We start from the raw sequence: 26,868 nt of genomic DNA on the forward strand, positions 1-26,868 counted from the left end.
CAGTTTCTGTGTATTCTTTTGTTGTTCATGTGACCTCAACTGTGTAGGAAGTCCATAGGTACCCATTGTCCTTTCTGCTCAAAAATGCGTGAGCACTCACCCTGACCTTTTAAAAGAATGAAACAAAGTTTATTTTAAAACTTTATTTCTGCAAAGCCAATCAAGAAAGTGTTGGAAGGAAAAAGTGTAAAAGTTATTGTTGCATATTTGGGAACAGCAAGCACTTAGTTTGAGAAAATGAGGACTTAAACAGTTGAACCCAAGGCAGTAGTACCCTGCTACTTAGGATCTTAAAACAATGGTGATGTTCTTTCTTACGCAACATTCTTTTCTTCCCTAACAGCTACAATATGATACAGTACGCAATAGCTCACTTGAAAGTGCTAGAATCAGAGGGTGAAGAACGCCATAAGCCATCCCACTTAACAATTCTTACTATACAATGCCTTTTTGGTGCTTGATAATCAAGCATTCTTTCATGTTACCATTACATTCAACAGAAAACTTCTCATACTTTGGGTTTAAGATCCTTGTCCCTCCAGTTCCGATGTTGTGACTTCTGACTCTTCGTCATTGTAAATATTTTCGGCCTGGAGATAACAACCAAATAAAGTCACAGGTAAAACTCTTCCACAATGTCTTTACAAAATCACCAACAAAATTTAGTTCACTGATCAATGTATTTCAGTGTTGGAAATTAAACATGGACACATTTTAAAGATTTTGTAGTCTGCAATATGTAATTCCACTTACATGCCTAGCCATCCTGTGATCACTGTTCATTGAAGTGTTTTTGGCCGGCGCAGCGGCTCACTTGGCTAATCCTCCACCTGCGGCGCCAGCACACCAGGTTCTAGTCCCGGTCGGGGCACCAGATTCTGTCCCGGTTGCTCCTCTTCCCATCCAGCTCTCTGCTGTGGCCCGGGAAAGCAGTGGAGGATGGCCCAAGTGCTTGGGCCCTGCACCCCCATGGGAGACCAGGAGGAAGCACCTGGCTCCTGCCATCGGATCAGCGCAGTGCGCCGGCCATAGTGGCCATTTGGGGAGTGAACCAACGGAAAAAAGGAAGACCTTTCTCTGTCTAAACCTGCCTGTCAAAAAAAAAGTGTTTTCCAAAAGTCCTTCAAGCATCATTTAGAGGGAGCTATGGCCATGTTATTTATGAAAGACTTGGTCAAGTGCTCAAAGAACTCAGCATGACTTGAACATCTTGATGTTCCCCTTTTGTCTCCACACCTATGACAGAGCACAGGCCCTGGAGACAAAGGTATCCAGCCAGCCTTGGATGAAGAGCACAACAATCAGAGCAGGTGCTGCATCTGCAACCAGCGTGCTCATATAGAGACATTACAGACATTTCTCCCAACCCAACAGGTGCTACAAACTGCAGATCAAGAAAGTACCAGTATCGAACTAAAGATTGTGTTAATATGGAAAATATTCTTTTGCAATGTTTCAACACTGGTTTTGTAGAATGTGCATCTTTTATATCACTAGCAAATCTCCTTTATGAGACAGTTGTGAAAAAACATTTCCGCTCACCATTTGCCATATCTGCATGATGTTATCCTCAGACACGGAGCAGATGACCCAAGGCTCATTGGGGTTCCAACTAAAATCTGAGATCTTGGCAGTGTGTCCTCCATGAATAAACTGTTAATAAGAACAAAAAAGGGTCCTGGTTTCATGTCATCTTCTATTATTCCAAATAGCTAAAAATTTTAGTTTTGAGAGTATCATTTTTGGGGGTGGCGAGAACAACTGTCACAAAATTGAGAGGGAAGGCAGCAACAGGCTCAATCTGTCCCACATAGGCCTAAGGAGTCTCCTGGGTCTCTACCTTTACTAAAAGAAATGCAGACCTCATACCCTCCCCCAGTCTTTCCAAAGGTACATTGTCCCAAGTTAAGAAAAAAACCTCAACCCCTGGGGCTGTAAAAGCATATCTCCAGGGTTTCCCATGGAGGCCTAAGCAGAGAGCTTTGCTGAAGGGGTAGCGTCTGCTTTCCCACAAGAGAACCTCACAGGAAGGCCCTGTATCTTATCTTTGCATTAAGATTCAGAGCAACAGCTCTTGTCAAGGACAATACAAAAGGCACACTTTCTGACAAAGTCTGCTTTGACTGCTTAGACAATGAGGTCTCTGTCAATTAGTCTACATGCGATGTAACTATTTTAGCTAGTATTCTATCAGTTTACAAATTGAGGGTATAACAGTTTCTCAAAAACACTTATGGGGTATACAAGTAAAAATATGGCTCAAAATATGGGTCACCAGAGCAAGACACTGTCATATTGACATGATAGTATACAGTTTACTCAAATGTCCCGATTTCAGGGTTTGTGTGTGTGTGAAAAGAACAAAGTCCTAGAGGATTTTCAAGGACCTCCAGGAAACGGTTGCAAAGCCATGATGTACAAAGTAATAAACTTTGCCGTCTCTGCTATATATATAAAAAAAAAGCTGGAAACCTTGAAAACATCACGCTAAAGTTAAAGAATCAGTCACAAGGAACGCATATTTTATGAGTCCATTATATGAAATGCCTACAATAGCCCAATCTTAGAGACAAAGACGGATGGTGGCTGGGAGCCATGGGAAGATCAGGAGGTGAGTATTAGGCAGTTTCCCTTTGAAGGAACAAAAAATGTTCTAGAACTGACTTGTGGAAATGGTTGTACAACTCTGAATATACTAAAAAACACTGAATTGTATAAGTAAGTGAATTGTATGGTATGTGAATTATAACTCAAAGCTGTCACTAAAATAAGTGAAAATAGCAGGACAAAAATAGCTGGGAGCGATGCCTTTCCTAGAAAATACTTAAAAACTATGAAGTGCTGCTTCACAAAACGGATTCTTTGGAATAGGTTGCCCAATATAGAATAAAGCCCTTGTATGTGGTCTGGCTAGTGCCACGGTTTACTGAGAAGTACACCCTGAGTTGCTACGGCATGGTAACTAGCTGCCTTAAAAGGACACACAAGGTAGGACCTACTGAGCACCTTCTGTGCAGTTTACTCTCAAGGGCCTTCTTTACCTTTAAAGACTCATGGGGAAAGCACAAATGTACTAAAAATTGGTGCAGGTATAAGAGTTAAATAAAACATACATTACAGAGTGATGAGTGAGTCTCAGCCAAATGGCTGGACAAATTTTGAATTCAAAGCAAGGAGAAAGACCCATTGCCGAGTCTGGCTCTGCTTCATAGGCAAGCAAACTGAAAAATCAGGTCATTCAGAATTTTCTATACTGTGTTAAGTATGGCTAACTGAATAGCAATGATACCCCACTGCAAACCTAAAATATAGTTGAAATGGGTGAGAAATTGCTACATACTGTTTTCCAGGAGCTAAAACTACTCTCAGTAAAACATTCATAAAAAGCTACTGGGCTCCATTTACTATTTTCAAAGAATGTCAAAGCTTAATTACAGTAACCTCCAGACCTCCATTTTGAAATCATCTGCAACAGCTACAATTTGAAGTGCTGACTCATTCTCGAGATAAATGGATCAATGACAAATAATTGAACCTGCACATGACATTTCATTTTTTAAGAACGCCAATGTGTACCAGGAGTTCCGGAGGCCCATCTTCTGCATCTTCTGCTGATTGTTCTTCTCCAATTTTACTATTGAGAAAAAACATAATGCTTTTGTTACCTCAACTTCTTATAGCATGAATGTACACTAAACCATCATTAGCCCAGAAAGCTGTCACACATACCCCCCCCATTTCACTATACTACAATCATCAGGATTTTAAATTATTCGGTAGATTTATTGGAAGTTTATTTTATGGAAATAAGTTAGGGCTATTCATAACTGAAGTTGTAAAATGGGGAATTACTGTCAGTAACAAACTCAAAATTCCTGAAATCTAACTATGCTGTTAGAGCAAGTAGGTGGTGAGTGGTTGTGGGGCAGTGGGTTAAGCTGCCACTTGCAATGCCTGCAACCCATACTGGAGTGTCTTACTCCAGTGCCTTGCTGATATGCCTGGGGGACCCAAGTAGATGGATTCCTGCCTACTGTGTGGGCAACTCAGATGGAGCTCCTGGCTTTGGCCTGGCCCAGCCCTGAGTGTTGTAGGCATTTGGGGGCGCCAACCAGCAGCTAGAAGATCTCTGTCACTCGGCCTTACAAATAATCAATCTTAAGTGGGGGTGGGTAGTATATCAGAAAATCAACACATGAAGTGTAATCAAGATGCCTGACATCTTGATTAAAGGCTTTTGCATTTCAGGTGTAAGATACACACTTACACGTCAGTATTAGAGAGCTGTTCAGAGACATGACCACAAAACAACTTTAACTATGAAATATATGAAGCAAACAAAGGTTTTTAAGGATTTTTCTCCCTCTTGGAAACTTCAACTCCTAGATTTTCCAAGTAATCCCTCTTAAAATTATTATGCAGCTATATTAGTCCTCTCTGCCCATTTAAAAAAAAATTATTTGAAAGACAGTGACAGAGAGGAGACAGAGACCTTCGATCCACTGATTTGCTGCCCAAATGGCCAAAAGAGCTGGGTCTGGGCCAAGCCAAAGCTGGGAGCCCAGAACTACCACGGGTATCCCATGTGGATGGCAGGGGCCCACATTCTTGAGCCCAATATGTACCTGCCTTCCCAGGTACATCAGCAGGAAGCAGGATTGGAAGAAAGCAGCAGCTTAATCCACTGCATCAGAATGCTGGCCCCTCAGCCCTATATTTTATGTAGCCCAAAGACAGACTGTGCTATTGATAACTGCTTTAAAAAAAACCAGCCAAGACGCACAACCTTCCAAGCAAGATTTTTCCCCCTTCTCATAAAACCAAACCAATCAAGGAAAACCAAAATGTGGGACTGCTAGGTAATTATGTCCCTCAACCTCCTGTCAGAAACACAGTTGCTAACACCATTTTGAACTTGAATTTTACCTAATGTAATCTCAAGTTATGAATGAATTATAAGAGGTCACCCATAATACCCAAATACTGGCACCTTTAGGGGCAGTTAAGCTGCCATGGCACCAGACTTCCAAACTTTGCCATGGCTGCACCACTCACACAACCTCAACAGTTTTTAACTGTATGACTAAAACTGTTTTCAACTAAAATAGAATACACTGAAAATATCTGCTTAAGATTTTCTCCAAGCATCTATCATGGCATGTTTGTTTCCGAGAACCCTGATGTTTTACAAGTTTGACATACAAGTCTGTCATTCTGCAGCGTCTAAACAAATCTGAAACCTTTAGACAGGAGACTCTGAAGTCAAGGAACTTGAATTAAGGGGCAGGCATTTGGCCTAGTGGTAAAGATCCCTGTGTTCCTGATAATGCAGACCCTGGAAGGCAGCAATGATATCTTGAGTGACAGGGCTCCTTCCACCCCCATGGGCACTGTGGTCATTTGGGGCGTGAAGCAGCAATAGGTCAGCTTTATGCATCTCTCTCGAATAATAAGTCTGAGAACAGTTCTGCTGGTGTTCTAAAGGAACCAATGAGACATGAATGGTTACCATCTTTATCCCTTTCTGTAGCCTTTTAAAAAAATTTATACCATATTTATGTAGCAGTACTCAGTCACCAGATTCTAATTTACCTTAAATCCCATACATTCAGGCGGCGATCAGTACCACTTGAAGCCAGAATAGTTTCATTATGTGGAGACCAGTGGACCTAGAAATAAAGGTTTTCAAAGTAAATGTTGTAAAGAATTATCTGCTTCCCTGCTTATGCCTACTGTCCCAAGTTATCTTCTCCATCTTGCACTCTGTATCTTGTTTTTGGGCCAGAGGCCTTACACCCTTGTCCCAGCCTTTCAAACATTCTTACAGGGCCCCCAGGAAGGTCACACACCCCAGTAAGAAGGAACTGAGCTAGGCAGTCCCAAAAAACTTATTCAGTGTCATAATCACCATCCCAGAAACTTTAAAAATTTTCTATCAGGTATACATCTTAAACCTATGTCAATCTCTATGTTAAACCATGCCCAAGATATTTTTTTTTAGCAGTGGACCTGCTCCAGTAGTATATCTGAACTGAAGATTCTTTGGATTTCACTTAAACTGATTATGTTTTAAGAAACTTTCTGGGCCGGCGCCGCGGCTCACTAGGCTAATCCTCCGCCTAGCGGCGCCGGCACACCGGGTTCTAGTCCCGGTCGGGGCGCCGGATTCTGTCCCGGTTGCCCCTCTTCCAGGCCAGCTCTCTGCTGTGGCCCGGGAGTGCAGTGGAGGATGGCCCAGGTGCTTGGGCCCTGCACCCCATGGGAGACCAGGAAAAGCACCTGGCTCCTGGCTCCTGCCATCGGATCAGCGCGGTGCGCTGGCCGCGGCGGCCACTGGAGGGCGAACCAACGGCAAAAGGAAGACCTTTCTCTCTGTCTCTCTCTCTCACTGTCCACTCTGCCTGTCAAAAAAAAAAAAAAAAAAAAAAAGAAAAGAAACTTTCTGTTCTAGTTCTGAATTAAGAGCCTCTCCAAAAGCTGCAAGGTATTTCTTACTAATTTACTTATGCAGAAGAGAAGCTTTTTAATACAACGTCCCATGTAGGCCTTATAAGAGAAAAGAAAAAATAAAGCCCGACATACAGACAACAGAAAACTGTCATGTACCTGGAAAATTTCATCCTTATGAGATTCGAAGGTATGAAGTTTTAATTTCAAGTTACGCAGATCCCATAAAGCTACAGTCTGAAGTAACAAATGAAAATGAATTCATTTCTGCACTTTACAAAAGAATTTCAGAATATCTGATTAAAGCACAGTAAACAACTGGGTTTTATGAACACCAAATACACAGAAACTTTGAAACCTTATCCGCAGAGCCAGTTGCTAGAATGAACTCGCTGTAGGGATTGAACGAGAGGCAGTTGACCTCGGCGGTATGTGCATCCACCAAGTGACTCGGCTTGGAGGTGGTATTGGACCTGGTATCCCATCTAAAACACAAAGGAAGAAGCACACAGCACTAAGGAGGATACTGAGTCTCCCAAACCTCTTGCACAGTCATGTTGGGACCATGTCAACACGATTTGCTGGTAAGCTCTGCTATCCCTGCTCCTTCATCAACGTACCAATCATGCATAAAGTTGGCAATTCAGACTTTGATGATCAAGTGACACAATCTAAACCTACAGAGAACTAGGATTATTTCTGGTTTCTCTGTAGATCCTGTCTCAAATCACCAACTATCTAAAGCACACACAAAATATAGATCATACAGACAACAATAACAGTCATACCTAACTAGCCTTGTCAAATGTCACTATTTTCCCCAGTTTTCTCAGATATTAGTTTCTTTATGAGATAGGAGACAGAAATGTATAGGTGGAATACTCCTCCTCCCAGATCTCCAGTGGAAGTCACTGTGGATCCTAACTTTGCTCTTTAACAAGTGTGTATCTTTGTACTTGTATAACTTTTTTTCTCTCCTTTTTAAACAAAAATATCTGTATAGCACACTAACTCTTTTGTAAAAAGGCCATTACATATGTGAAGTTTATTATGTCAAGTGTACCTCACCTAAAGCCAAAACCTAATTTTAAAGAAATAACCAGTCACTGATGGTCACTCAAATCACCCATCCAACAAGGCTGAACTTGCCACCTTACATCATAAGTTTCTGATCATCAGCAACAGATCCAAACAACGACTCATGGAGCAGGTGCCAGGCCACATCCTCCACAACAGCCGAGTGGCCAGTAAAGATTGCTTTAGCATCCACAATTTTGCCTTCCTTTGGTCCTGCATTTATATCCCACAGACAGACAGTCTGAGGAAGAAGGGGGAACATAAGAAAAGATATGAGAAACTGAATTTAAATGCTAACATCGTATTGAAAACACCTTTCTTAAAAACAATTATTATACTCGTACATTCAAATATCCAGAATTAATCCAAATGACAGCATCAAGAGCTTGATATCTATACGTCAGAAATGCACATCCTAAAAATTCACAGTGGGCTGAGAAGACTGGGAATTGACTAAAATATTCCTCTGAAAAAGCAGAAGCCTTCTAAGACAAGTATCTCATTTCATTGCAGAAACCACCACAGATATGAGAAGTCAAAGCTTGGAGCAATTCCCATAGCGGGTTCCTCCAAATGTCAGAAGAGCCCAAGAGGCCACAGGGCCTTCCTCAGCCCTCAAATACCTCAGCAACACGTAAGTCACAAGGCTTCTGACCTGGCTCTTATCTTGATATCACATCACAGAAGTAAAGCCCTGAAGTTTTCATGGACAAATATTACAAGCTATAAGGCAATGTTTCTCATTCCCTGGTATAAAAATGAGAAACAATACCATTACAGTATATCAGCACTAATTATAGTTAAATGACACTGGGCTTCATCTCTTCTAAATCACTTCCTTATACAAAGGGGTTTCTGTAACAAAGCCATTTCCTGTCTTTACACAGTGAATGTTTCTACTCCCCACATCTCAAAAGGACCCCAAGAAGATTAGCATAATGTCTAGCAAGTGGGGAGTCCTTGGTAAACGCCACCTAGTATTACTAGGAATTCCCAGATTAGACTTCTCAAAAGGTCCTCATAATTAGGTTACTGAGTACAGCCCACCTTCTCTATTCTGGAAAGAGGGAAGCAGAGAAAAGTTTCCTTTCAGAAAACCAATGCAGATCCTTGTTTCTACAGTCTCCAGAGTAGTCAAGCTATAAGAAAGCTAAACAAGCTACCATGGTTTCCTCCTGCCCCAGCCTTCAATAGTAAACAGCAAGAGGAGAACCTACTCTGATGATGGAGGTGTGGGGGCAGCAGCACTTACTTTCTCGGTTAGCAACAGTGATGCTCTCGTGAACATGACTTCTCCTTTCTCGTGGCAGTTTTCTAGCCTCATTATCTATCACAGCAAGTCTGTGGGCTACCCTACTCAATGCCCTTCCAAAGAACTCCTTTTTTGTTGAAATCAGAGTTGGTTTTGGTTGCTTGCAACCAAATAATCTAGACTGAGGCAATCACCTACATCCAAAATTTAAAAGACCTCAACCGAAATTGTGACCAACCAAAGTATGCAGAGGTATGGCACACGGTAAGCTCTGTTCGAGGCATCTGGGACACTCTTAGAAGGCAAGGAACCCGCTCTTGTGAAACAGACATGAATTGCTAACCAAGGCCAAGTTACATGAGCTTTGTTAGAATTTTTTTTAGAAAAATAATTTTGGGAACAGCTTACCCAACTGCACTAAATGCCAGCCCCTACTTGAGTTTTCAAAAGCTTCAGTCTATTCTCAATTGAAATCTTACCAACTGATTTTTGCTTGTAGTTAGAGAATCCATGCAAGAAAGTATTAGTTTGTTAGTGGAAGAATGGTACAAACAACCGACTTATAATAAATTAACCCCAATCAAGCTGGAATCAGGAGCTTGAGACAAGTACTGAACTGCTGCTGCTGCCTGCAGCACCGGCACCCCACAAGGACACAGGTTCGTGCCCAGGTTGCTCTACTTCCAATCCAGCTCCCTAATGTGCCTGGGAAAGCAGTGGAATATGGCCCCAGTACATGGGCCCCTGGCACCCATGTAGCAGACCTGGAAGAAGCCCCTGGTTCTGGCCTGACCCAGCCCCTGGATGTTGTAGCCATCTGGGGTTAGTGAACTAGTGGATGGAAGAGCTTGCTCTCTGTCTCTCCTCCTCTCTGTTAACTCTTTCAAATAAATACATATCTTTAAAAAAAATACTGTAAAAGAAATACATTGGATCAGCTATTTCACACCATAAATAAAAATAAATAGGGGCCGGCGCTGCTGTGGCGCAGTGGGTAAAGCCGATGCCTAAAGTGCTGACATCTCATATGGGCACTGGTTCAAGTCCTGGCTGCTCCATTTCTGATCCAGCTCTGTTATATGGCCTGGGAAAGCAGCAGAAGATGGCCCAAGTCCTTGGGCCTCTGCACCAGTGTGGGAGACCTAGAGGAGGCTCCTGGCTCCTGATCGGCGCAGTTCTGGCCCTTGCGGCCCACTGGGGAGTGAGCCAGAGGATTTAAGACCTTTCTCTGCCTCTCAAGCAAATAAATCTTTAATAAATCTTAACAAATCTTAAAAATAAATAAATGACTGCACCCCATGGGAGACCAGGAAAAGCACCTGGCTCCTGCCATCGGATCAGTGTGGTGCGCCGGCCGCAGCACGCCAGCCGCGGCGGCCATTGGAGGGTGAACCAACGGCAAAGGAAGACCTTTCTCTCTGTCTCTCTCTCACTGTCCACTCTGCCTGTCAAAATAAATAAATAAATAAATAAACAAATAAATGAAATAAATGACTTAAATATGAGGCTAGCACTGTGGCGTGGCAGGTTAGGCTCCTGCCTACAATGCCAGCATCCCATGTGGGCACCGGGTTGAGTCCCAGCTGCTCCACTTCTGATCCAACTTCCTGCTATTGCACCTGGGAAAGCAGCAGAGGATGGCCCAAGTGCTTGAACCCCTGTACCCACGTGGAAGATCCAGATGAATCTCTTGGCTTCAGCCTGGCCCTGCGCTGGCCACTGTGGCCATGTGGGGAATAAACTAGCAGGTGGAAAACTTCCCTCTCTTTCTGTGACTTGTGCGCTTGAAATTATGGACCCTGGGAGGCAGTGGTGATGGCTCAAGAAATTGGGTGCCTACCACCCACATGGGTCATCCAGATGGTGTTCCTGGCTTCAGCCTTGCCCAGACCTGGTTATTGCATGTATCTGGGGAGTGAATCAGCAGGTAGAAGCCCTCTTTTTCTGTTGCTCTTTCATACACACAAAAATAAACTAAAAGTCAAAAGTTTAAGGAAATGGAATTAAAGGCAAATTTACATTGGTGCAAAAAATCTTGAAATGTATATATTGCTCTTTTTTTTTTTTTTGACAGGCAGAGTGGACAGTGAGAGAGAGACAGAGAGAAAAGTCTTCCTTTTGCCGTTGGTTCACCCTCCAATGGCCACCGCGGGCGGCGCGCTGCGGCCGGCGCACCGTGCTGATCCGATGGCAAGAGCCAGGTACTTATCCTGGTCTCCCATGGGGTGCAGAGCCCAAGCACTTGGGCCATCCTCCACTGCACTCCCGGGCCATAGCAGAGAGCTGGCCTGGAAGAGGGGCAACCGGGACAGAATCCGGTGCCCCGACCAGGACTAGAACCCGGTGTGCTGGCGCCGCAAGGCGGAGGATTAGCCTAGTGAGCCGCAGCGCCAGCCCTATCGTTCTTTCACAGTATGCATTTTCCAGGAGCTTATTTTTTTTTTTTAAAGATTTATTTATTTGAAAGCAGAGTAACAGAGAGGCAGAGGAGAGAGGGGTCTTCCATCCTCTGGTTCACTCTCCAGTTGCTGCAACAGCTAGAGCTGCACCAATTCGAAGGCAGGAGCCTCTTCTGGGTCTCCCCAACAGGTGCAGGGGCCCAAGGACTTGGGCCATCTTCCACTGCTTTCCCAGGCCATAGCAAAGATCTGGATTGAAGTGGAGCAGCTGGGACTCAAACTGGTACCTGCTAGACCACAGTGCTGGCCCCTCCACTTCTGATCCACCTCGCTGCTATGCCCTGGGAAAGCAGTGGAAGATGGCCCAAGTCCCTGAGCCCCTGCACCGCACCCACACGGAAGACCCAAAAGAAGCTTCTGGCTCATGGCTTCAAATTGGCCCAGGTCTAACCACTGCAGCCATTTGTGGAGTGAACCAGTAGATGGAAGACCTCTCCTCTCTGTAACTGCCTTTCAAATAAATAAATAAATCTTTAAAAAAAATAAAGACCTCTTGTGTTTAGAGTACATGAAGAACTTTTACAACACAACAATAAAAAGACTGAGGTTTGGGGGCATGGATGTTTGGCACAGTAGCTAAGTCATTGTGTGGGATGTCTGCTTCCCACATCAGAGTGCCTGGTTCATGTCTTGTCTACTCCACTTCAGAACCAGCTTCTTGCTAATGCGCACCCTCAGAGGCAGCAGTAATGGCTCAAGTACTTGGGTCCCTGCCACCCACATGTGCTCCTGGCTTTGCCTGGTCCAGCCCCAGCTGTTGTGGGCATTTTAGGTGGTAAACCAGTGGAAGGGTGATCTGTCACTGTCTTTCAAGAAAGAAAAAAAAATTCTACATAGACAAAGGATTTGAAAATATATTTTCTCCAAAGGAAATCTACAAATGGTCAATAAGCACAAGAAATGTTCATCACTAGTCATCACAAAATGCAGATCAAAATCACAATTCTGTTCCACACCCACTAGGACAGCCATAATAAAAAAGATAGCAAGTGCTCTGGTTAGGATGTGGAAAAATTTCAACATTTATGTTACTGGTGGGAATGTAAAATGGGTAGCACTTCTAAATACAGTTTGGCAGTTCTTCAAACAGTCAAACCCTATTTACTAACATATGAGCCAGCAATTCCTCTGCCAGGTAATTATCCAAGAAAAATGAAAACCTACCTCTGCACAAAATCTTGAACATAAAAAAGCTCATTAAATCAAAATAGCCAAAAAAGTAGAAACAACCCAAATGTCCAACTGGCAAGTGGAAAAAAGAAATCGTAGTATAGTCCATACAATGATACATTAAAAGAAATCAAGTACGTGTTACTTGAAAACATTACCCAAAGTAAAAGAAACCAGATAGAAAAGGTCACATAACATGATTACATTTATATGAAATACCGAGAACAGACAACTCTATAGAGACAGAATATAAATTAGTGGTTACTAGAAGCTAGGGGAAGAAGAGTGGGGAGTGACTGCTTAACAGTTATGGAATTTCCTTTTACAACATTTGATAAAAATATTCTAAAATTAGTGGTTATGGCTACAACACTTTTGAGTATACTAAAACCCACTGAATTGCACACGTAAAAAATTAAAAACTAATAAGGTTCCCAAAACACTTTGAGTTTCCATTTTAAGGACATAGAGGTACTCTTAAACAACGGGAGGCCTTTTGCCCACCCTGCATTCTAACTTTGCTTCCAAACAGCTTTGTGAAATACTAAGGCTCCAACAGAGCAAACTGAAGATCATGCTCTAAAATCTGGGAAAATATTACAACAATCAGTGCTTTCTGAGATAGTTGCTTTTAAGTCTCACTATATGAGGTTAGGAAGAACACATTTCTTACATGGTCATCAGATGCACTTAGGAGATGTCCACTCAAATTAGAATTCCAGGAAAGACCATAGCCTTCCTTTTGGTGACCTCTTAACCTAAGATCAGGATTGCATTCTCCACTTGGGTCTAAGAAAAAAAAACACATTAACTACTAAGTTATTACGGTGACCAGAACGGATGACAGCAAGTTCTCATTCTTTTACCACAGAAGCCCTAACACCAACTGCACATGAACAAGAACTTAGTCTGACTCACAATGGCTTTGAAAAGCTGTTTTTTTCCTGCTTAATTTTAAATACTCAATGCAAACTGAGTCTGATAACCATTTAATTACTGGTGTCTTTGGAAAACCCAATACCATCCCCCAGACAAAAATACCAAACTATAACTATCCCACAAATTTGTATAGCAGCAACCCCATTCCCCTGCCTTCAGTCAATTTTTAGAAATATTTCTAACAGGGCAAGTCTGGTTGCATAGTCCTTGAATGGCTTTAGGGTACCCAGCAATCACGACTGACCCTTGGCCAACCACTGTGAGACTGTGACCCTCAGAAAGTTCTTTATGTCACTGACAAAGCTGTGTATACTGAGTGACTTGTCAAGATCTGTAGGATTGTCTAGCATGATTCATGACATACTTGGTTTCAATATTGGGGTCTTGAGTTTCCGTTGCATGGCTGGTCACAGAGCAAGATATGTCTGTGTGAGCAGACCTCCATAAAAACCGTAGACCCTGAGCCTCAAATAGGCTTCCCTCCGTTGAGACATTTGGAATACGTTCCTGTGGTTAGCTGCTAGACAGAACATTTGTCCTGCGTGGTTCCAGCAGGGAAGGACTCACAAGCCCATGCCTGACCTCTCTGGACTTCACCTTATGTCTATCTTCCTCTTCATGCTTTTGCTCTGCATCCTTTGCTTTTCCAAACCTTAGCTATGTGTATAAACCTGTTAGGGTTGCAGGTGGTTATGGGTCTCAACCAAAATAAGTTTAAGTCTTTACATATTAGAGTTATACTACTGTGAATGACCTTAAAAATACTACCTTTTTTAAACATTACCATTTAATAAAAACAAATGCTCAAGTAAGGAGCTAACTTTATTATTACATACCTGGTTTAGCAGGGTGTTTTGTATAGTCAAAAACCAAGACATCAGAAGATGGTGTTTTTGTAGCAATGATATGAGGATTCTGTGGCATGTAACGGGCACGATTTACTTCTCCTTCGTGATTAATTTTAATTTCACATTCAATTTTTCCTGTTACAGAACCAAAGCCACCAAATTCTAATGTGAGAAGAAAGAAACACAATACATTTAGAATTAAAAATCACAAGTTCCTTGATCAGATTTTAGCTTGACAGAATATAACACAAACTGATGAGATGACCTAAAAAAACATAGGTCCACTTGCCACTTAGAAAGCTTTAACTCTGGGGGGTTGGTGCTGTGTCTCAGTTTCATCCACGGCCTGCTGTGCTAGCACCCCATGAGTCCCGGCTGCTCCACTTCCTATCCAGCCTCTGCTAGTGCACCTACTAAGGAAGCCAAGATGGCCCAAGTCCCTGGGCCCCGACATCCATGTGGAAGACCTGGAAGAAGCTGCTGGCAGCAGCCTCGTCATTGTGGCCACATGGAGGGTGAACCAGCAGATGGAGGATCTCTCTCTCCCTGCCTTTCAAATAAATAAATCTTTAAAAAAAAAAAAGCCTGAACTCTATGAAAACTTCTTGAGGCTAAACTCAAACACTTTCAAATCATAAACTCAAACAACCAATCTCAACTCATCCTTAAGTCATACATACAGGGCACTTTAAAAAGTTCATAGGGAAAAATGAAATTAAGCTTATTTTGGTGCAAAAATTTTGAAATCTATGCACAGTTCTTTCATAAAACACATTTCCCTGCACTTTGTGAAGACTCTGCACATATGAAGACACATGGATTTCAAAACTTTTTGCACCAAAATATACTTGCTTTTAATTCCATTTCCCATGATCTCTTTAAAGTACCCCTGTACATCTTGCTAGCACACTTGGTTCAACTGCAAGTACCATGCCAAAGTTAAAACAAGCAGGTTAACTTCCCTCTTTGGTGCATGAATAAGACTGTAGTGTTATAACTGTGAAAAAATGCCTTGTAAATAACAAAGCTGCAAAAAAAAAAAAAAAAAAACCATCATGATTAACTTCTAAGAAGTAGCAGAAAGAGTACAAGCAGAAAACATCTAAGCAGATATAATAAACAAGAACATTTTCTTTTTTGTGTGAATAGATAAAAATTTGAATTAATTGCTGACACTGAAAATGTTAGTAGGGTGAAGCGGGCATTTGGCCTAGCAGTCAGGATGCCCTTGGCCCACATTGGAATGCCCAAGTTTGATACCAGCCGATTCTTGACTACAGTTTCCTGCCAATGCGGACCGTGGGAGGCAGCAGTGATAGCTTGGGTGGCTGGGTTTCTGCCATCTGTGGGAGATGTGACCTAAGTTCCTAGCTTTGGCTCCCAGCTTCAGCTGAAGGCTGTGGGCATTTGGGGAGGAAGAGGATAGGAGCTCTGTCTACCTCTCCATTAAAAAAAGTTTTAAAAAGTTAGGAGGTTTCACATTACAATTATTTCATCCTGACCTACATGAAGCATTGTCTCTTCTTTGCACATTACTTTTAACTCACCCTTAGTCTCAGGTCAATGATCACTAATTCAAATCCCTAATGGAGTTAGGCAGGTAAGAAGTAATAGACTGGGGCCTGGGAAAAACTACACTGAAAGGAATAAACATCTTAGTTCTAACCAGCTTTTGCTATGTGGGAATGCTCAACAAACACTGGTTCCCAATTCTTAGTACATACATCTAGCCAGTCTTCCCTGCAGCAAACACAAATAAATTACTATCTCAGTGTGGCTGGAAACCACACCACATTCCACACAACTACTCCAAAGCTCTCCACCCACTAGTGTCACACAATCATATTCAAAGGTGTTCATTTTTTCCTAAGTACTTTACAGAAGTACACGTCAACCTTTAATTTTTAAAGAATTATTTATTTGAAAGGCAGTTACAGAGGTGGAAGAGTGGAAGGAGATTTTCTGTCCCCTGGCTCACTCCCCTCAAATGGCTTTAATAGCTGGGGCTGGATCAGATCAAAGCCAGAAGCTTCTTCTGGGTCTCCCACATGGGTTCAGGGGCCCAAGGACTTGGGCCATCTTCTGCTGCTTTCCCAAGCACATTAGCAGGGAGCTGGTTTGGAAGTGGAGTAGCAGGGATTCAAACCAGTGCCCATATGCGATGCCAGCATTGCAAGCGATGGCACAACCTGCTATGCTACAGTACCAGCCCCACTTCAATCTTTCTAAGACCACCACTACTGAAACTCCCAAACACACAATCCCATCTCCAGGGATTCCAGTGATTCTAATCCTTTTCCTGCAAGACACTCAATTTTCCCAATTCCTTTAGTTAAAACAACCTGACTAGCTCTTTAAAAAAATAAAAAACAAGCACTCCTAGGTACAATTTACTTTGAATACAGGACTTTGTTTTCTCAAACTAAAAAGTCTGAATGATATTCATTTAAAAGATACATAATTCAAAGTAAAAAGCAAAGGTGCTATAAATTGGCATTTGTTTGACTATAACCCAACGATTGCAATTTCAATAACTAGACAATGTAATATTTTCAATAAGTAAGCATCAGAAAATGTTAAGGTTATCAAACCAGTTGAAGCTATGAAGAAAGAGTTAATTCAGCAGGTCTGGTTGCCTAGCCATTTTATCTCTGGAGGACACTGGGACCATTACTGACCCTTGGCCAACTCCTGGGAACATGGACCTCACAATGTTCTTTACGCTACTGATAGACTGATGGTTTTGTGGTACACACCTGGAGCAATGGACCATGCTGTACCAGTTTGTCAGGGTTGCTCTGTACAAATAGCAAGATTGACGATAATGTGCCTGCTTCATTACCGGGGTCCTGAGTTTCAGCTGTCATGGCTGGTTACCAGCAAGATGTGCCTGTGCAACCAGTCCTCCAAGAAAGCCTCAAACCCCAAGATTCACTTGGGCTTCCCTGGGCAGAGGTTTTCTATCCATGTCACTACAGTGTGCTGCCAGAGAAAGAGCACATCCTGTGTGGCCTTGAGTGAGACTTGTGCCTGACCTTCCTGAACTTGCCAATGGCTAGAGTCTTGTAGCTCCTTCTATGGAAATCACCAAACTAAGGGTGGTTGTGAGAATACCAAAATGGGGCTGTGTGTATTTGACAATAAGAAAAAAGAAATTTTCAAAAGCTTCCTAAATTAACTCTACTACTGCTCATCTTTCCCATAAATAAACCCACTATTAACTCTTTGGTATACATACCTCCTGATTTTTTTCTATGCACACATCAACACATATTGCCACTGTTACCAAAATGGAATATTATAATTATTCATGCCAGTTACTCAGTTAAATTATCTTGGACACCTTTTCATACTGGTACATATATATGGATTTTTCTCATTCTCATTAATTGCTTAGTAGCATTTCAAATATACCATAATGTGTTCAACCAATTTCCGATGAACCAAATTCTGAGCTGCTGGGTTGGTCCTAATTTTTCAATCCTGTAAATAATGATAATGTGAAATCTCTGCACACATGTGGGTGAGCAGTTCTGTAGGATAAAGTCCAAGAAGTTAAGCTGCTGGACCAAAAATTAACAGTATAAGTATATTTAATAACATATGCTTTTAAAGAGGCACACTTCTTTAAACATCAATGTTGGAATATATGATATACCTACCACCCTTGTCACTATCACAGTGGGAAGCATCAAACTGTGCATCATCATTGGGAATATGTACTCGAGCAACCACCAGATGATTCTGTTCATCAGATGTATGAGTCCCCAGGACTAGCCAATGAAGGGCATAATCTTTTCCTTCGGGTCTGTTTAAGAAAGAACATAAGTCACACTCATCCTACAAGAAATCTTCAGTTACTAAAAAACCCAGTCTAGTTCTCTCAAAACATATTAAAATTTCTTTAACAAATATATGTAGAGATATATATAACGCTGTTCTATGTACCTATTCCCCCTCTAGTAACTAACTTTACAATCCCCACACATAAAAATACAAGGGCAGGCTTGTGTTGTGGTGTAGAGGGTAAAAGCCGCCACCTGTGACTCTGGCATCCCAGTAATGGCTGCTCCACTTCAAATCCAGCTCCCTGCTGATGCACCTAGGAAAGCAGCAGAGATGGCTCAGGTCCCTGGGCCCCTGAACCCATGTGGGAGACCAGAAGAAGCTCCTGGCTTTGGCCTGGCCATTGGGCCATTTGGGTAGTGAACCAGCAGATCGAAGATTTCTGTCTCTCCAACTCTGCCTTTCAAATAAATAAAATAAAAATGCAAGGAAATAGAATACAACATGCAGAGGGTTTGCTTCTTTCCTACAGAGCCATCCTCCTCTGCTTTAATTATCAATGTGAACACTTGTCTACAGCAGCACTCAGAAGGTAGGCAGAAAGAAAACACAAACACAGGAGTCTACTGCCCATCACTCATAAATCATGATTTCCCACCTAAATGTATTTTCAGGCCATAGTCCTATTTTTAATATTAGATGTTTCTGGTTTCTCTATGAGAGGCAACCAGGTAAAATGGAAAGAATAAAGTGTGAAGTCAGAAAAACTGAGTTTAAATCCTCTCTGAAACTAAAATTAGCTTTGTCCAATGGCTTAAATCACAACTTCCCTGGGGCCTCAAGTTTCCTCACCTAACAAATAGGTAATAACTGCAAATGGCTGATACAAAACCCCATATTTATGTTTATGACTCCTCGAGGTTATGAAATTGCATTCTCAATTTTACTGAGGAGTCTTTGCTGCCTTGATCTGTGAAAACTCGCCTTTAGGCTGAAGAACTTGCCAATGTACCTCGGCACCATAGTCCAAGCAGTGATTTTTACATCAGTCTCTTATCAACAATGTTTTCCCATTTGTACCATCTAGAAAAGAAACTTTAAATGGAGGACTGAGAAGTAAGGCTCTAGCCCCCAACATCAGACAAATTAGACCACTTATCTGTTTCTAAATTTCACTTGTACAAGACTGAACGCTTAAAAAAAGTTTGAAGGTTACTTCCAAGGCATGCAACTTACTTAAGAAATATGTGGGGTCGTCAAAAAGCTCATGGAAAATGTGTTACATAAAAAATCTATGCGAATTTCAAATTTTGCAAATCTTAAAGATTTATTTTATGTGAAAGGCAGAGTTAGAGAGACAGAGATATCGCCCATTCCTTTGGCTTACTCCCCAAATAGCTGCAAAAGGCTGGAGCTGGGTCAGGCTGAAGCCAAGAGCCTCTTCCACGTCTCCCACATGGGTGCATTGGCCCAAGCATGTGGGTCATCTTGCGCTGCTTTTCCCAGGCCATTAACAGAGAGCTGGATTGAAGTGGAACAGCAGGGACACAAACTGGCAACCATATGGGATGCCAGCATCGCAGGAGTGGCTTTACCTTCTACCCCACAATGCTTGCCCCCCCTCCATGAACTTGTGTACACACACACACACACCCCACATTGTCTTTCCTTTTTTTGGAGATCTTTTTTCTTCCCCTCCTTGAACTTTCTGAAGTACCCTAGTACAAGCTGAAACTTGACCAAGATTTGACTCACTGGTAAAAAAAAATAAACATACAACTCCAAAACCAAAACAAGGCAGTCATGGCTAAGCAATAGCAACTTGCGTCAAAAAAAAAAAAAAAGTAATTTCATCTTAAATGGTCTTCTTATTGAGGGGGCAATGGGCACAAGCCCATTTATTTTTAATCGGCAAAACCACAATTAGAACATTAGGTTCATGGGGCCAGCGCAGTGGTGTAGTGGGTAAAGCCACCACCTGCAGTGCAAGCATCCCATATGGGCGTCAGTTCGAGTCCTGGCTGCTCCACTTCCAATCAAGTACCCTGCTAATGGCTTGGGAAAAACAGAGAATGGCTCAAATGTTTGGGCCCCCACACTCATGTGGAAGACCTGAAAGAAACTCCTGGCTCCTGCTTTGGCCTGGCCTTTGTGTCCATCTGGGGAGTGAAACAGCACTCTAACTTTTTCAGATAAACTGAAAAACAAAAATATTAGAAAATTAGGTTCTAATCAATGTACCTGGACAAAATGAAACTTCTGCAGGGAATAGTGGCTTAAAATGAAGGGCAACACACACACACAAAATCTCACAAGAAACATTCAAACAGAAACAGGAACACTTGAGAAAAGGAGGCAACAAAGAACAATGTTAGGGCTGCCATAAAAGTGATCTGTTTTGTTGTGGGGTTAAGCAGCAAAATTTAGACCACAGGTAATTACAGGTCAGTAATAGAATCTTCCTAAGAAGCACTGTCCCAAGATGGACTAGAGGATCTTAAAAATTCCTCTTGGCTCAAATTCAATTATTCTAGTTTTTCCTGACTTGACATCATAGGATTTTTCTTATTACAAATCCTTCCACCTCCATCACTAACAGCCTACTTTCCTAAACTAATCAATGACATTTTTCTTCTGATATCAGATGTACTTAAACTGCATGGGCACTAGTGGTTGAAGAACCTACCCATTTTTCAGTACTAGAATCCACTGCTAGGAAATTCACCCAATGATGACAAAAATGTAGTGTTAACAAATTCTTGGCAGAAATGTTTGCAGCAGCAAATAACTGAAAAACACCTAAATATCTATCAATAAGGAACTGGTGACATGAAATTATACTAAGTATAACCATAAATAGAATTCTATGGCACACTTGAAAAATGACCCAAACATGTACATAGGAAAGTCTCCAATATGCTTTTTTTTTTAAAGGACTTACTTATTTATTTAGAAAGCAGAGCTATAGAGAGACAGAGGCAAAGGGGTCTTCCATCCACTACTTCACTCCTTAGATGGCTTCAAGAGTCAGAGCTGGGCCAATCTGAAGCTAGGAGCTTCTTCCGGGTCTCCCACCTGGGTGTAGGGGCCCAAGGACTTGGGCCATTCTCCACTGTCTTCCCAGGTCATCAGCAAGGAGCTGGATTGGAAGTGGAGCAGCCAGGACTGGAACTGGTGCCCATATGGGATTCTGGCACTGCACACACCCCTCCAATATGCACTTTTACTAAAAAGTGAACAACTTGCTGCCACAGAAATGGTGGGGCTAGGTACAGCAGCACAGTGAGTTAAGCCATGGCTTGGGATGCCTGTATCAAATAAATATAGGATTGCCCGGTTTGGGTCTGGGCTATTCTGCTTCTGATCCAGATTCCTGCTAATGTGCTTGGGGAAATCCGTACAGATGATAGTTTAAGTACTTTGGTCCCTGCAACCCACACGGGAGACCCAGATTGAGCTCCACAGGTGCCTGCCTTCAGCTTGGCCCAGCCCCAGCTGTTACGTATTTGGGGAGTGAACCAGATGTAAAATCTCTCTCCCCCTTCCTCTGTCACTCTGCCTTTGCAACAATTTTTTTTTTAAAAAAGTGAAGACATGTATATGCACATATGCTGGCAAGATAGATAAGGAATTGAAAATAATGACTGCCTCTGCTCTGGGGAAGGGAACTAGACTAGAGGATGCAGAAGGGAGATTTATTTTCCCCTCTCTAAGTTTCCTTACTGTCTGAATTTGAAAACAAGGCTTTTTATATACAGAATAAGTTAGCTGCAATGTATTTAAGAAATCAGTTAACAAGCAATACAAAATCACCAGTTTAAAAAAATAATTTCTAGGGGCCGGCAAGGTGGTGTAGCAGGTAATGCTGCCGCCTGCAGTGCTGGCATCCCTTATGGGCACCAGTTTGAGTCCTGGCTGCTCCACTTCTGATCCAGCTCTCAGCCATGGCCTAGGAAAGCAGAAAATGGACCAAGTGCTTGGGCCCCTGCACCCGCATGAGAGACCCAGAAGAAACTCCTGGTTTCAGATCAGCCCAGCTCTGGCCATCGAGGCCAACTAGGGAGTCTCTGCCTCTACCTCTAACTCTGCCTTTCAAATAAATAAATCTAAAAAAAAAAGGTCACACTTTAAATAAAAACTTTTGAAAAGCTACATCAATTATTTGGACAATTGCCCAATTGTATTTAAGGAAAATAGCATACGAAGTCCAGCAATCATTAGGAAACATGTTGTACGTAGGCAGAAGAAGGGCATATGAGGTGAAGTAGAGTCCAGTTCCTCAAAGAGCTAGGCAGTGAGAACAGCCAACATTTCTACTGTTCTGTATGGTAATAACACAATCATCGTTCATTCATACCCCAAACAGAATGCTACAAAGCACCACACAGCAGTCTTCAACATTCAAGAATGCAGGCTGCTTGGCATTTTCTTGCATTCTCCAAACCACTGCACATCCCACAATCCCTTTGTTTACAAGTAATACCAAGATAAAATAACTTAATTAAAGCATTTTCTCTTAAGTTCCAATGTGTTAACATAAAAGCAACTCATCTATGATGAAAGGATCATATAGACCTACAGGCTAGGCACCCAAAATCAAAATTCTGAAACTCTGTGAATGCTGACCTAAGTGGAAAATTCCAAACCTGACCTCATGTAATGAGATTCAGTCAAAAACTTAGACACACAAGAAATATTGTATATAATTACTCTCAGGTTATGTATACATGAAACATAAATAAATTCCGTGTTTAGATCTGGGTTTCATGAGATATTATGTATATGCAAATATTCCAAAATCTGAAAAACACAAAGTCTAAAACACTTGTGGTCTCAAGCCTGCGTTATCTTTAAAACCGTTAAACAAGATATATATGATAGATGGGGCTGGCACTGTGGTATGGAGGGTTGTCACTCACTGCCTGCAGTGCACATCCCTTATGGGTAGCGGCTCCTCCACTTCCGATCCAGCTTCCTGCTAATGAACCTGGGAAAGCAGAAGACAGGCCAAGTCCTTTGGCCCCTGACACCCACGTGGGAGATCTGGACGAAGCTCCTAGCTTCAGCCTGGCCCAGCTTGGAAGTTGTGGCCATTTGGGGAGTAAACCATCGAACGAAAGATCTCTCTCTCCTTCTTGCTCTTTCAAATAAAAAAGTAAATCTTTTTTAAAAAGATGCATTATAGGTAGTGTTAAAAAAAAAAAAAACTCCATTCAGTAGCTTTCATTGAAGCCCAAATGGAACAGTTCTAACAATTATTTCTGAACAGGAAGGGATAGAATAAGCATCAGTCACCACTTACTGAGTACTTATGCTGTGCCAGGCATGTTAACATCCATGATTTTATTTAATTCTCTTAAGTGTAGGCAGTCAGTACTATCAACATCTCTATTTACAGACCAGATAACTTGATGATAAAGAGACTGAACAACTTGGTTTAGTTTAACAAAGCTGATAAGAAGCAGGGGCAGGATTCAAACTCAGGTCTTTGACCCTGACACCCTCCCCCCTTTCTACTATATTACAATAGGTAAAAAAGACATTCTACCCAAAGTAAATTTTAAATAAATTTTAAATCTGCTTAACAGGAAGATGCAATGAGGCAAATGTAAACAAGACTCCAAACCAGAATCTGAAAACCTTTGGGTATATGATGCACAATCTCTTTTTTTTTTTTTCAAGATCCATTTATTTATTTGAAAGAACTACAGAGAGGCAGAAGCAGAGAGGTCTTCCATCCACTGGTTCACCCCCCAAATGGCCACAACGGCTGGAGCTGGGTCAATCCAAAGCCAGAAACCAGAGCTCCTTTCGGGTCTCCGAAGTGGGTGCAGAAGCCCAAGGCTTGGGCCATCTTCCATTGCCTTCCCAGGCCATAGCAGAGAGCTGGATAGGAAGTGGAACAGCCAGGACGAGAACAGCGCCCATATGGGATGCCAGCAGTGCAGGCAGTGGGCAGCCTTACCCGCTATGCCACAGAACCGGCCCCAAAACCAACCCATTTTTAAATCTGTTCAAAAGATACTTCTAAACATCAATGCTCAGGAAATCTCCATTATCTAGTTCATCAATTTAAATTTTTTGGAAATTCCAACAAGAAACTACCATTTGTAGGGAAGTCAATGTTAGTATTATGGAGAATCTGGCCTAAGAGTAATTTCATATAAATTAGCTTATGCTTATAAATCACAAAATCCTCTTCCTGGATTAGAGTTTGATTTAATCCTCAAGTATAAGCTCATTGGGGGTCAGCACTGTGGCACAGCAGGTAAAGCCGCTGTCAGCAGTGCCGGCATCCCATATGGGCACCAGTTCAAGTCCCAGCTGCTCCACTTCCGATCCAACTTTCTGCTATGGCCTGGAAAAGCAGTGGAAGATGGCCCAGGAGCTTGGGCCCCTGCACCCACGTTGGAGACCTGGCAGAAGCTCCTGGCTTTGGCCTGGCCCAGCCCCAGTCATTGTAGCCATTTGGGGAGTGAACCAACGGATAGACGACCTCTCTCTCTGCCTCTCTGTAACTATCTTTCTCACAATACCCACATGCAACACACTTTTAAAGTATGTGGTCAAATTCCTACTATGAAAATGCAAAGCTGTTATTATCTTGGCCATGGTACTTAACTTCTCAGGACATTTCCTCATTGGCAAATCAAGAATGATAACAAAAAAAGAGAGACATATCTTTAATCCACTGGTTCACTCCCCAAATGCCCACAACCCCCAGAGCTGGGCCAGGTGAGACCCAGGATCTAAGAACTCCATCTCAGTCTCCCACATGGGTGATAAGGACTCAAATACTTGCGCCACCATCTTGCAGCCTTCCCAGCTGCATTAGCAGGAATGCTAGCTCTGAAACAGAGTAGCCTAGGCTCAAAGTAGGCCCTCTGCCATAGAACAGAGGCATCCCAAGCAGCAGTGTAACCTGCTGCGCCGTAACTCCTGCCCCCAAACAACACAACACCTTTTCTGTGGAGAACTGTTGCAAAATTCTTTTTCCATTTGCCAATTAAAACTTACTCATCATGGGTGCTGATTACATGTGCATCCACTATGTGAAGATTCAAACCAAATGCTTAACTATCTGTACATCTCTAATGTATACTACTTGTCAATAATTTTAAAGAAATGTGTTAGTCTGCAGCCCAGAAAGATTGCAATCTACATTTAAGTCCAAACAGTGTAAAACATATTCACATCCAGTATTTTCTACAAATGTCATTAATCCCACAACATCGTCCCTCCTTTATACCATCACACTTACTTGCCAGAAATCATCCACTATGTCACTTAGGCTTTGAAAATAAAAACTACCTTCCACCTTTTCCAGGGGCTGATTACCTGCTTATGTTCAATGGAGGGTCTTAAAAAAATTCATAGAAAAACTATGTGTGGATTTCAAGATTTTCTGCACCAAAATAAACATCTTTTAATTTCATTTTCCCACAAACATTAAGTACAACTGGAGGCATAAAATACTCCAAAACTAGAAAATTCAGAATGATAAATTTACTCAAAAATAAAAGTAACCAGAAATCCTTACTTAGTCACTTCAGGAAGCCACTGAACCGTAAGACTGGGCCACTGAAGAGCATGGGTCATAACCAGGTCATATAAAAACGGTGTATTCTTCTTCCAGATTTTATACTCTTCGTTGATGACACGCTCCTCCACAGTATCTTCAAACACTGAAATTTGGAGAAAGTCCATACGATTAAGTGGTTGAGAGGGATCGAAGTCAACAATCTGTACACAGACATGGAGGTCACCTCGTGATTGCCACACCTAGTCTACTCTTTCCTTCTGCCTCTAATTTGGACACGAACAACTAACTGCTCTTCCAAAACGTGGTGAGAATATTACCACCGGGAAGCTCCTTTTTTTTTCCATTTTGAGATTGTCTTCTGCGTATACAGAATTGGCTAACTACACGGACACGAATTGTTTAGCCCGTTACAGCTATTCGCACCTGTTCCACAATGACGACCTGTATGTAGAGGGGCTCCACGACCCACCCAAGGAGACAAATCCACGTGTAGCAGAAACCCATCGGCCTGCTCCCTCCATCCCCCGCCACGAGAGGCCCCAGCTCCCACGACGCCGGCGATAGCAGCCATAGGCCGGCGGACTCCACAACCCCCCTCTCCCGGACAAGGGCCGCGACCCCGAGGCGGCGGACGTGCGCGCGCAGAAGCCGCCGTGCTCGCTTCAGAACAGCGGAGACCGCCTCCGCCCCGGGGCCGAGGGCGCCGGAGGGAGCGCAGCCGCGAGCGGGGAGGGGGGGAGCGGGAAGAAGGGGGGAGGGGGCCCACTCCTCGGCCCCGCGCCCGGCTCCGGAAGTATTCCTAGCCCTCCGCGCGGCGGTCCCATCCCGCTCAGGCCCCCGAAGGCGCGCGCCCGGCCCCGCCCCCTGCTCCTCACGCCAATTCGCGCCTTTCGCCGGCGCGTGCCGCGGCCTCGCGCGCCCGCCGCCCCCCGCCGCCACGGCGCGCGCCGCCCCGCAGGGCCTCTTACTCTCTTTACTCGCCATCTTGCGTCGGGTCGTTCGCCCCTCGAAGCCTCCTCGGACTCCCCTCGCTAGACAAACGCAGCCCGACCGCTGGCGCTCCTGCCTTTCCGCTGGCGCGTCACACAATCTTAGCTTTCAAAGCCTGAGCTCCGTCTCGCTGCCTGGGTTCTTCCCCAGACGCTGCGCCTTTCTCTTCTGCCTCTCCTCGCTCACGGATACCGAGGTCTGAGGCGCTCTTCTCTCTCTCTCCAAACTTGGAACGAGACTTTTCAACCCGCGCCTCACAGCCCGCCCAGGCAGCTGAGCGCAGGCGCAACCGCCCTGGGAAAAGTGAGAGGCGGTGGAGAGGCGGGCCTGGGAGCCAACGGCGCCGCTGTCTCGACC

At 43.1% G+C, this 26,868-nt stretch overlaps 1 protein-coding gene across 1 annotated transcript; it reads right to left on the reverse strand.

The window, feature by feature from the left end:
• Positions 1–128: 128 nt before the first annotated feature.
• RBBP7 (RB binding protein 7, chromatin remodeling factor) lies at positions 129–26,868 on the reverse strand. Its single transcript, XM_002719923.5, has 12 exons — positions 26,490–26,868; positions 25,519–25,663; positions 17,855–18,000; positions 14,181–14,354; positions 13,079–13,194; positions 7,605–7,765; positions 6,806–6,932; positions 6,607–6,684; positions 5,593–5,669; positions 3,577–3,634; positions 1,543–1,653; positions 129–590 (listed from the first exon to the last, which is right to left on the reverse strand). The coding sequence occupies exons 1-12, from the start codon at positions 26,503–26,505 to the stop codon at positions 522–524; spliced, it is 1,278 nt and encodes a 425-aa protein (XP_002719969.1). The 5' UTR covers positions 26,506–26,868; the 3' UTR covers positions 129–521.

This window comes from Oryctolagus cuniculus, chromosome X (genome assembly GCF_964237555.1).
Source record: "Oryctolagus cuniculus chromosome X, mOryCun1.1, whole genome shotgun sequence".
In the NCBI taxonomy this organism is placed as follows: Eukaryota; Metazoa; Chordata; class Mammalia; order Lagomorpha; family Leporidae; genus Oryctolagus; species Oryctolagus cuniculus.

What these genes read in the sequence shown, in the direction of transcription:
- RBBP7 (XM_002719923.5), bottom strand. An exon ending in TGGCTTCCTGAAGTGACTAA is followed by an intron (nt 18,001 to 25,518) that starts GTAAGGATTTCT and finishes TTTCTTAAACAG; the next exon opens with ACCCGAAGGAAAAGATTATG. An exon ending in TCATGCAGATATGGCAAATG is followed by an intron (nt 591 to 1,542) that starts GTGAGCGGAAAT and finishes TGTTATCTCCAG; the next exon opens with GCCGAAAATATTTACAATGA.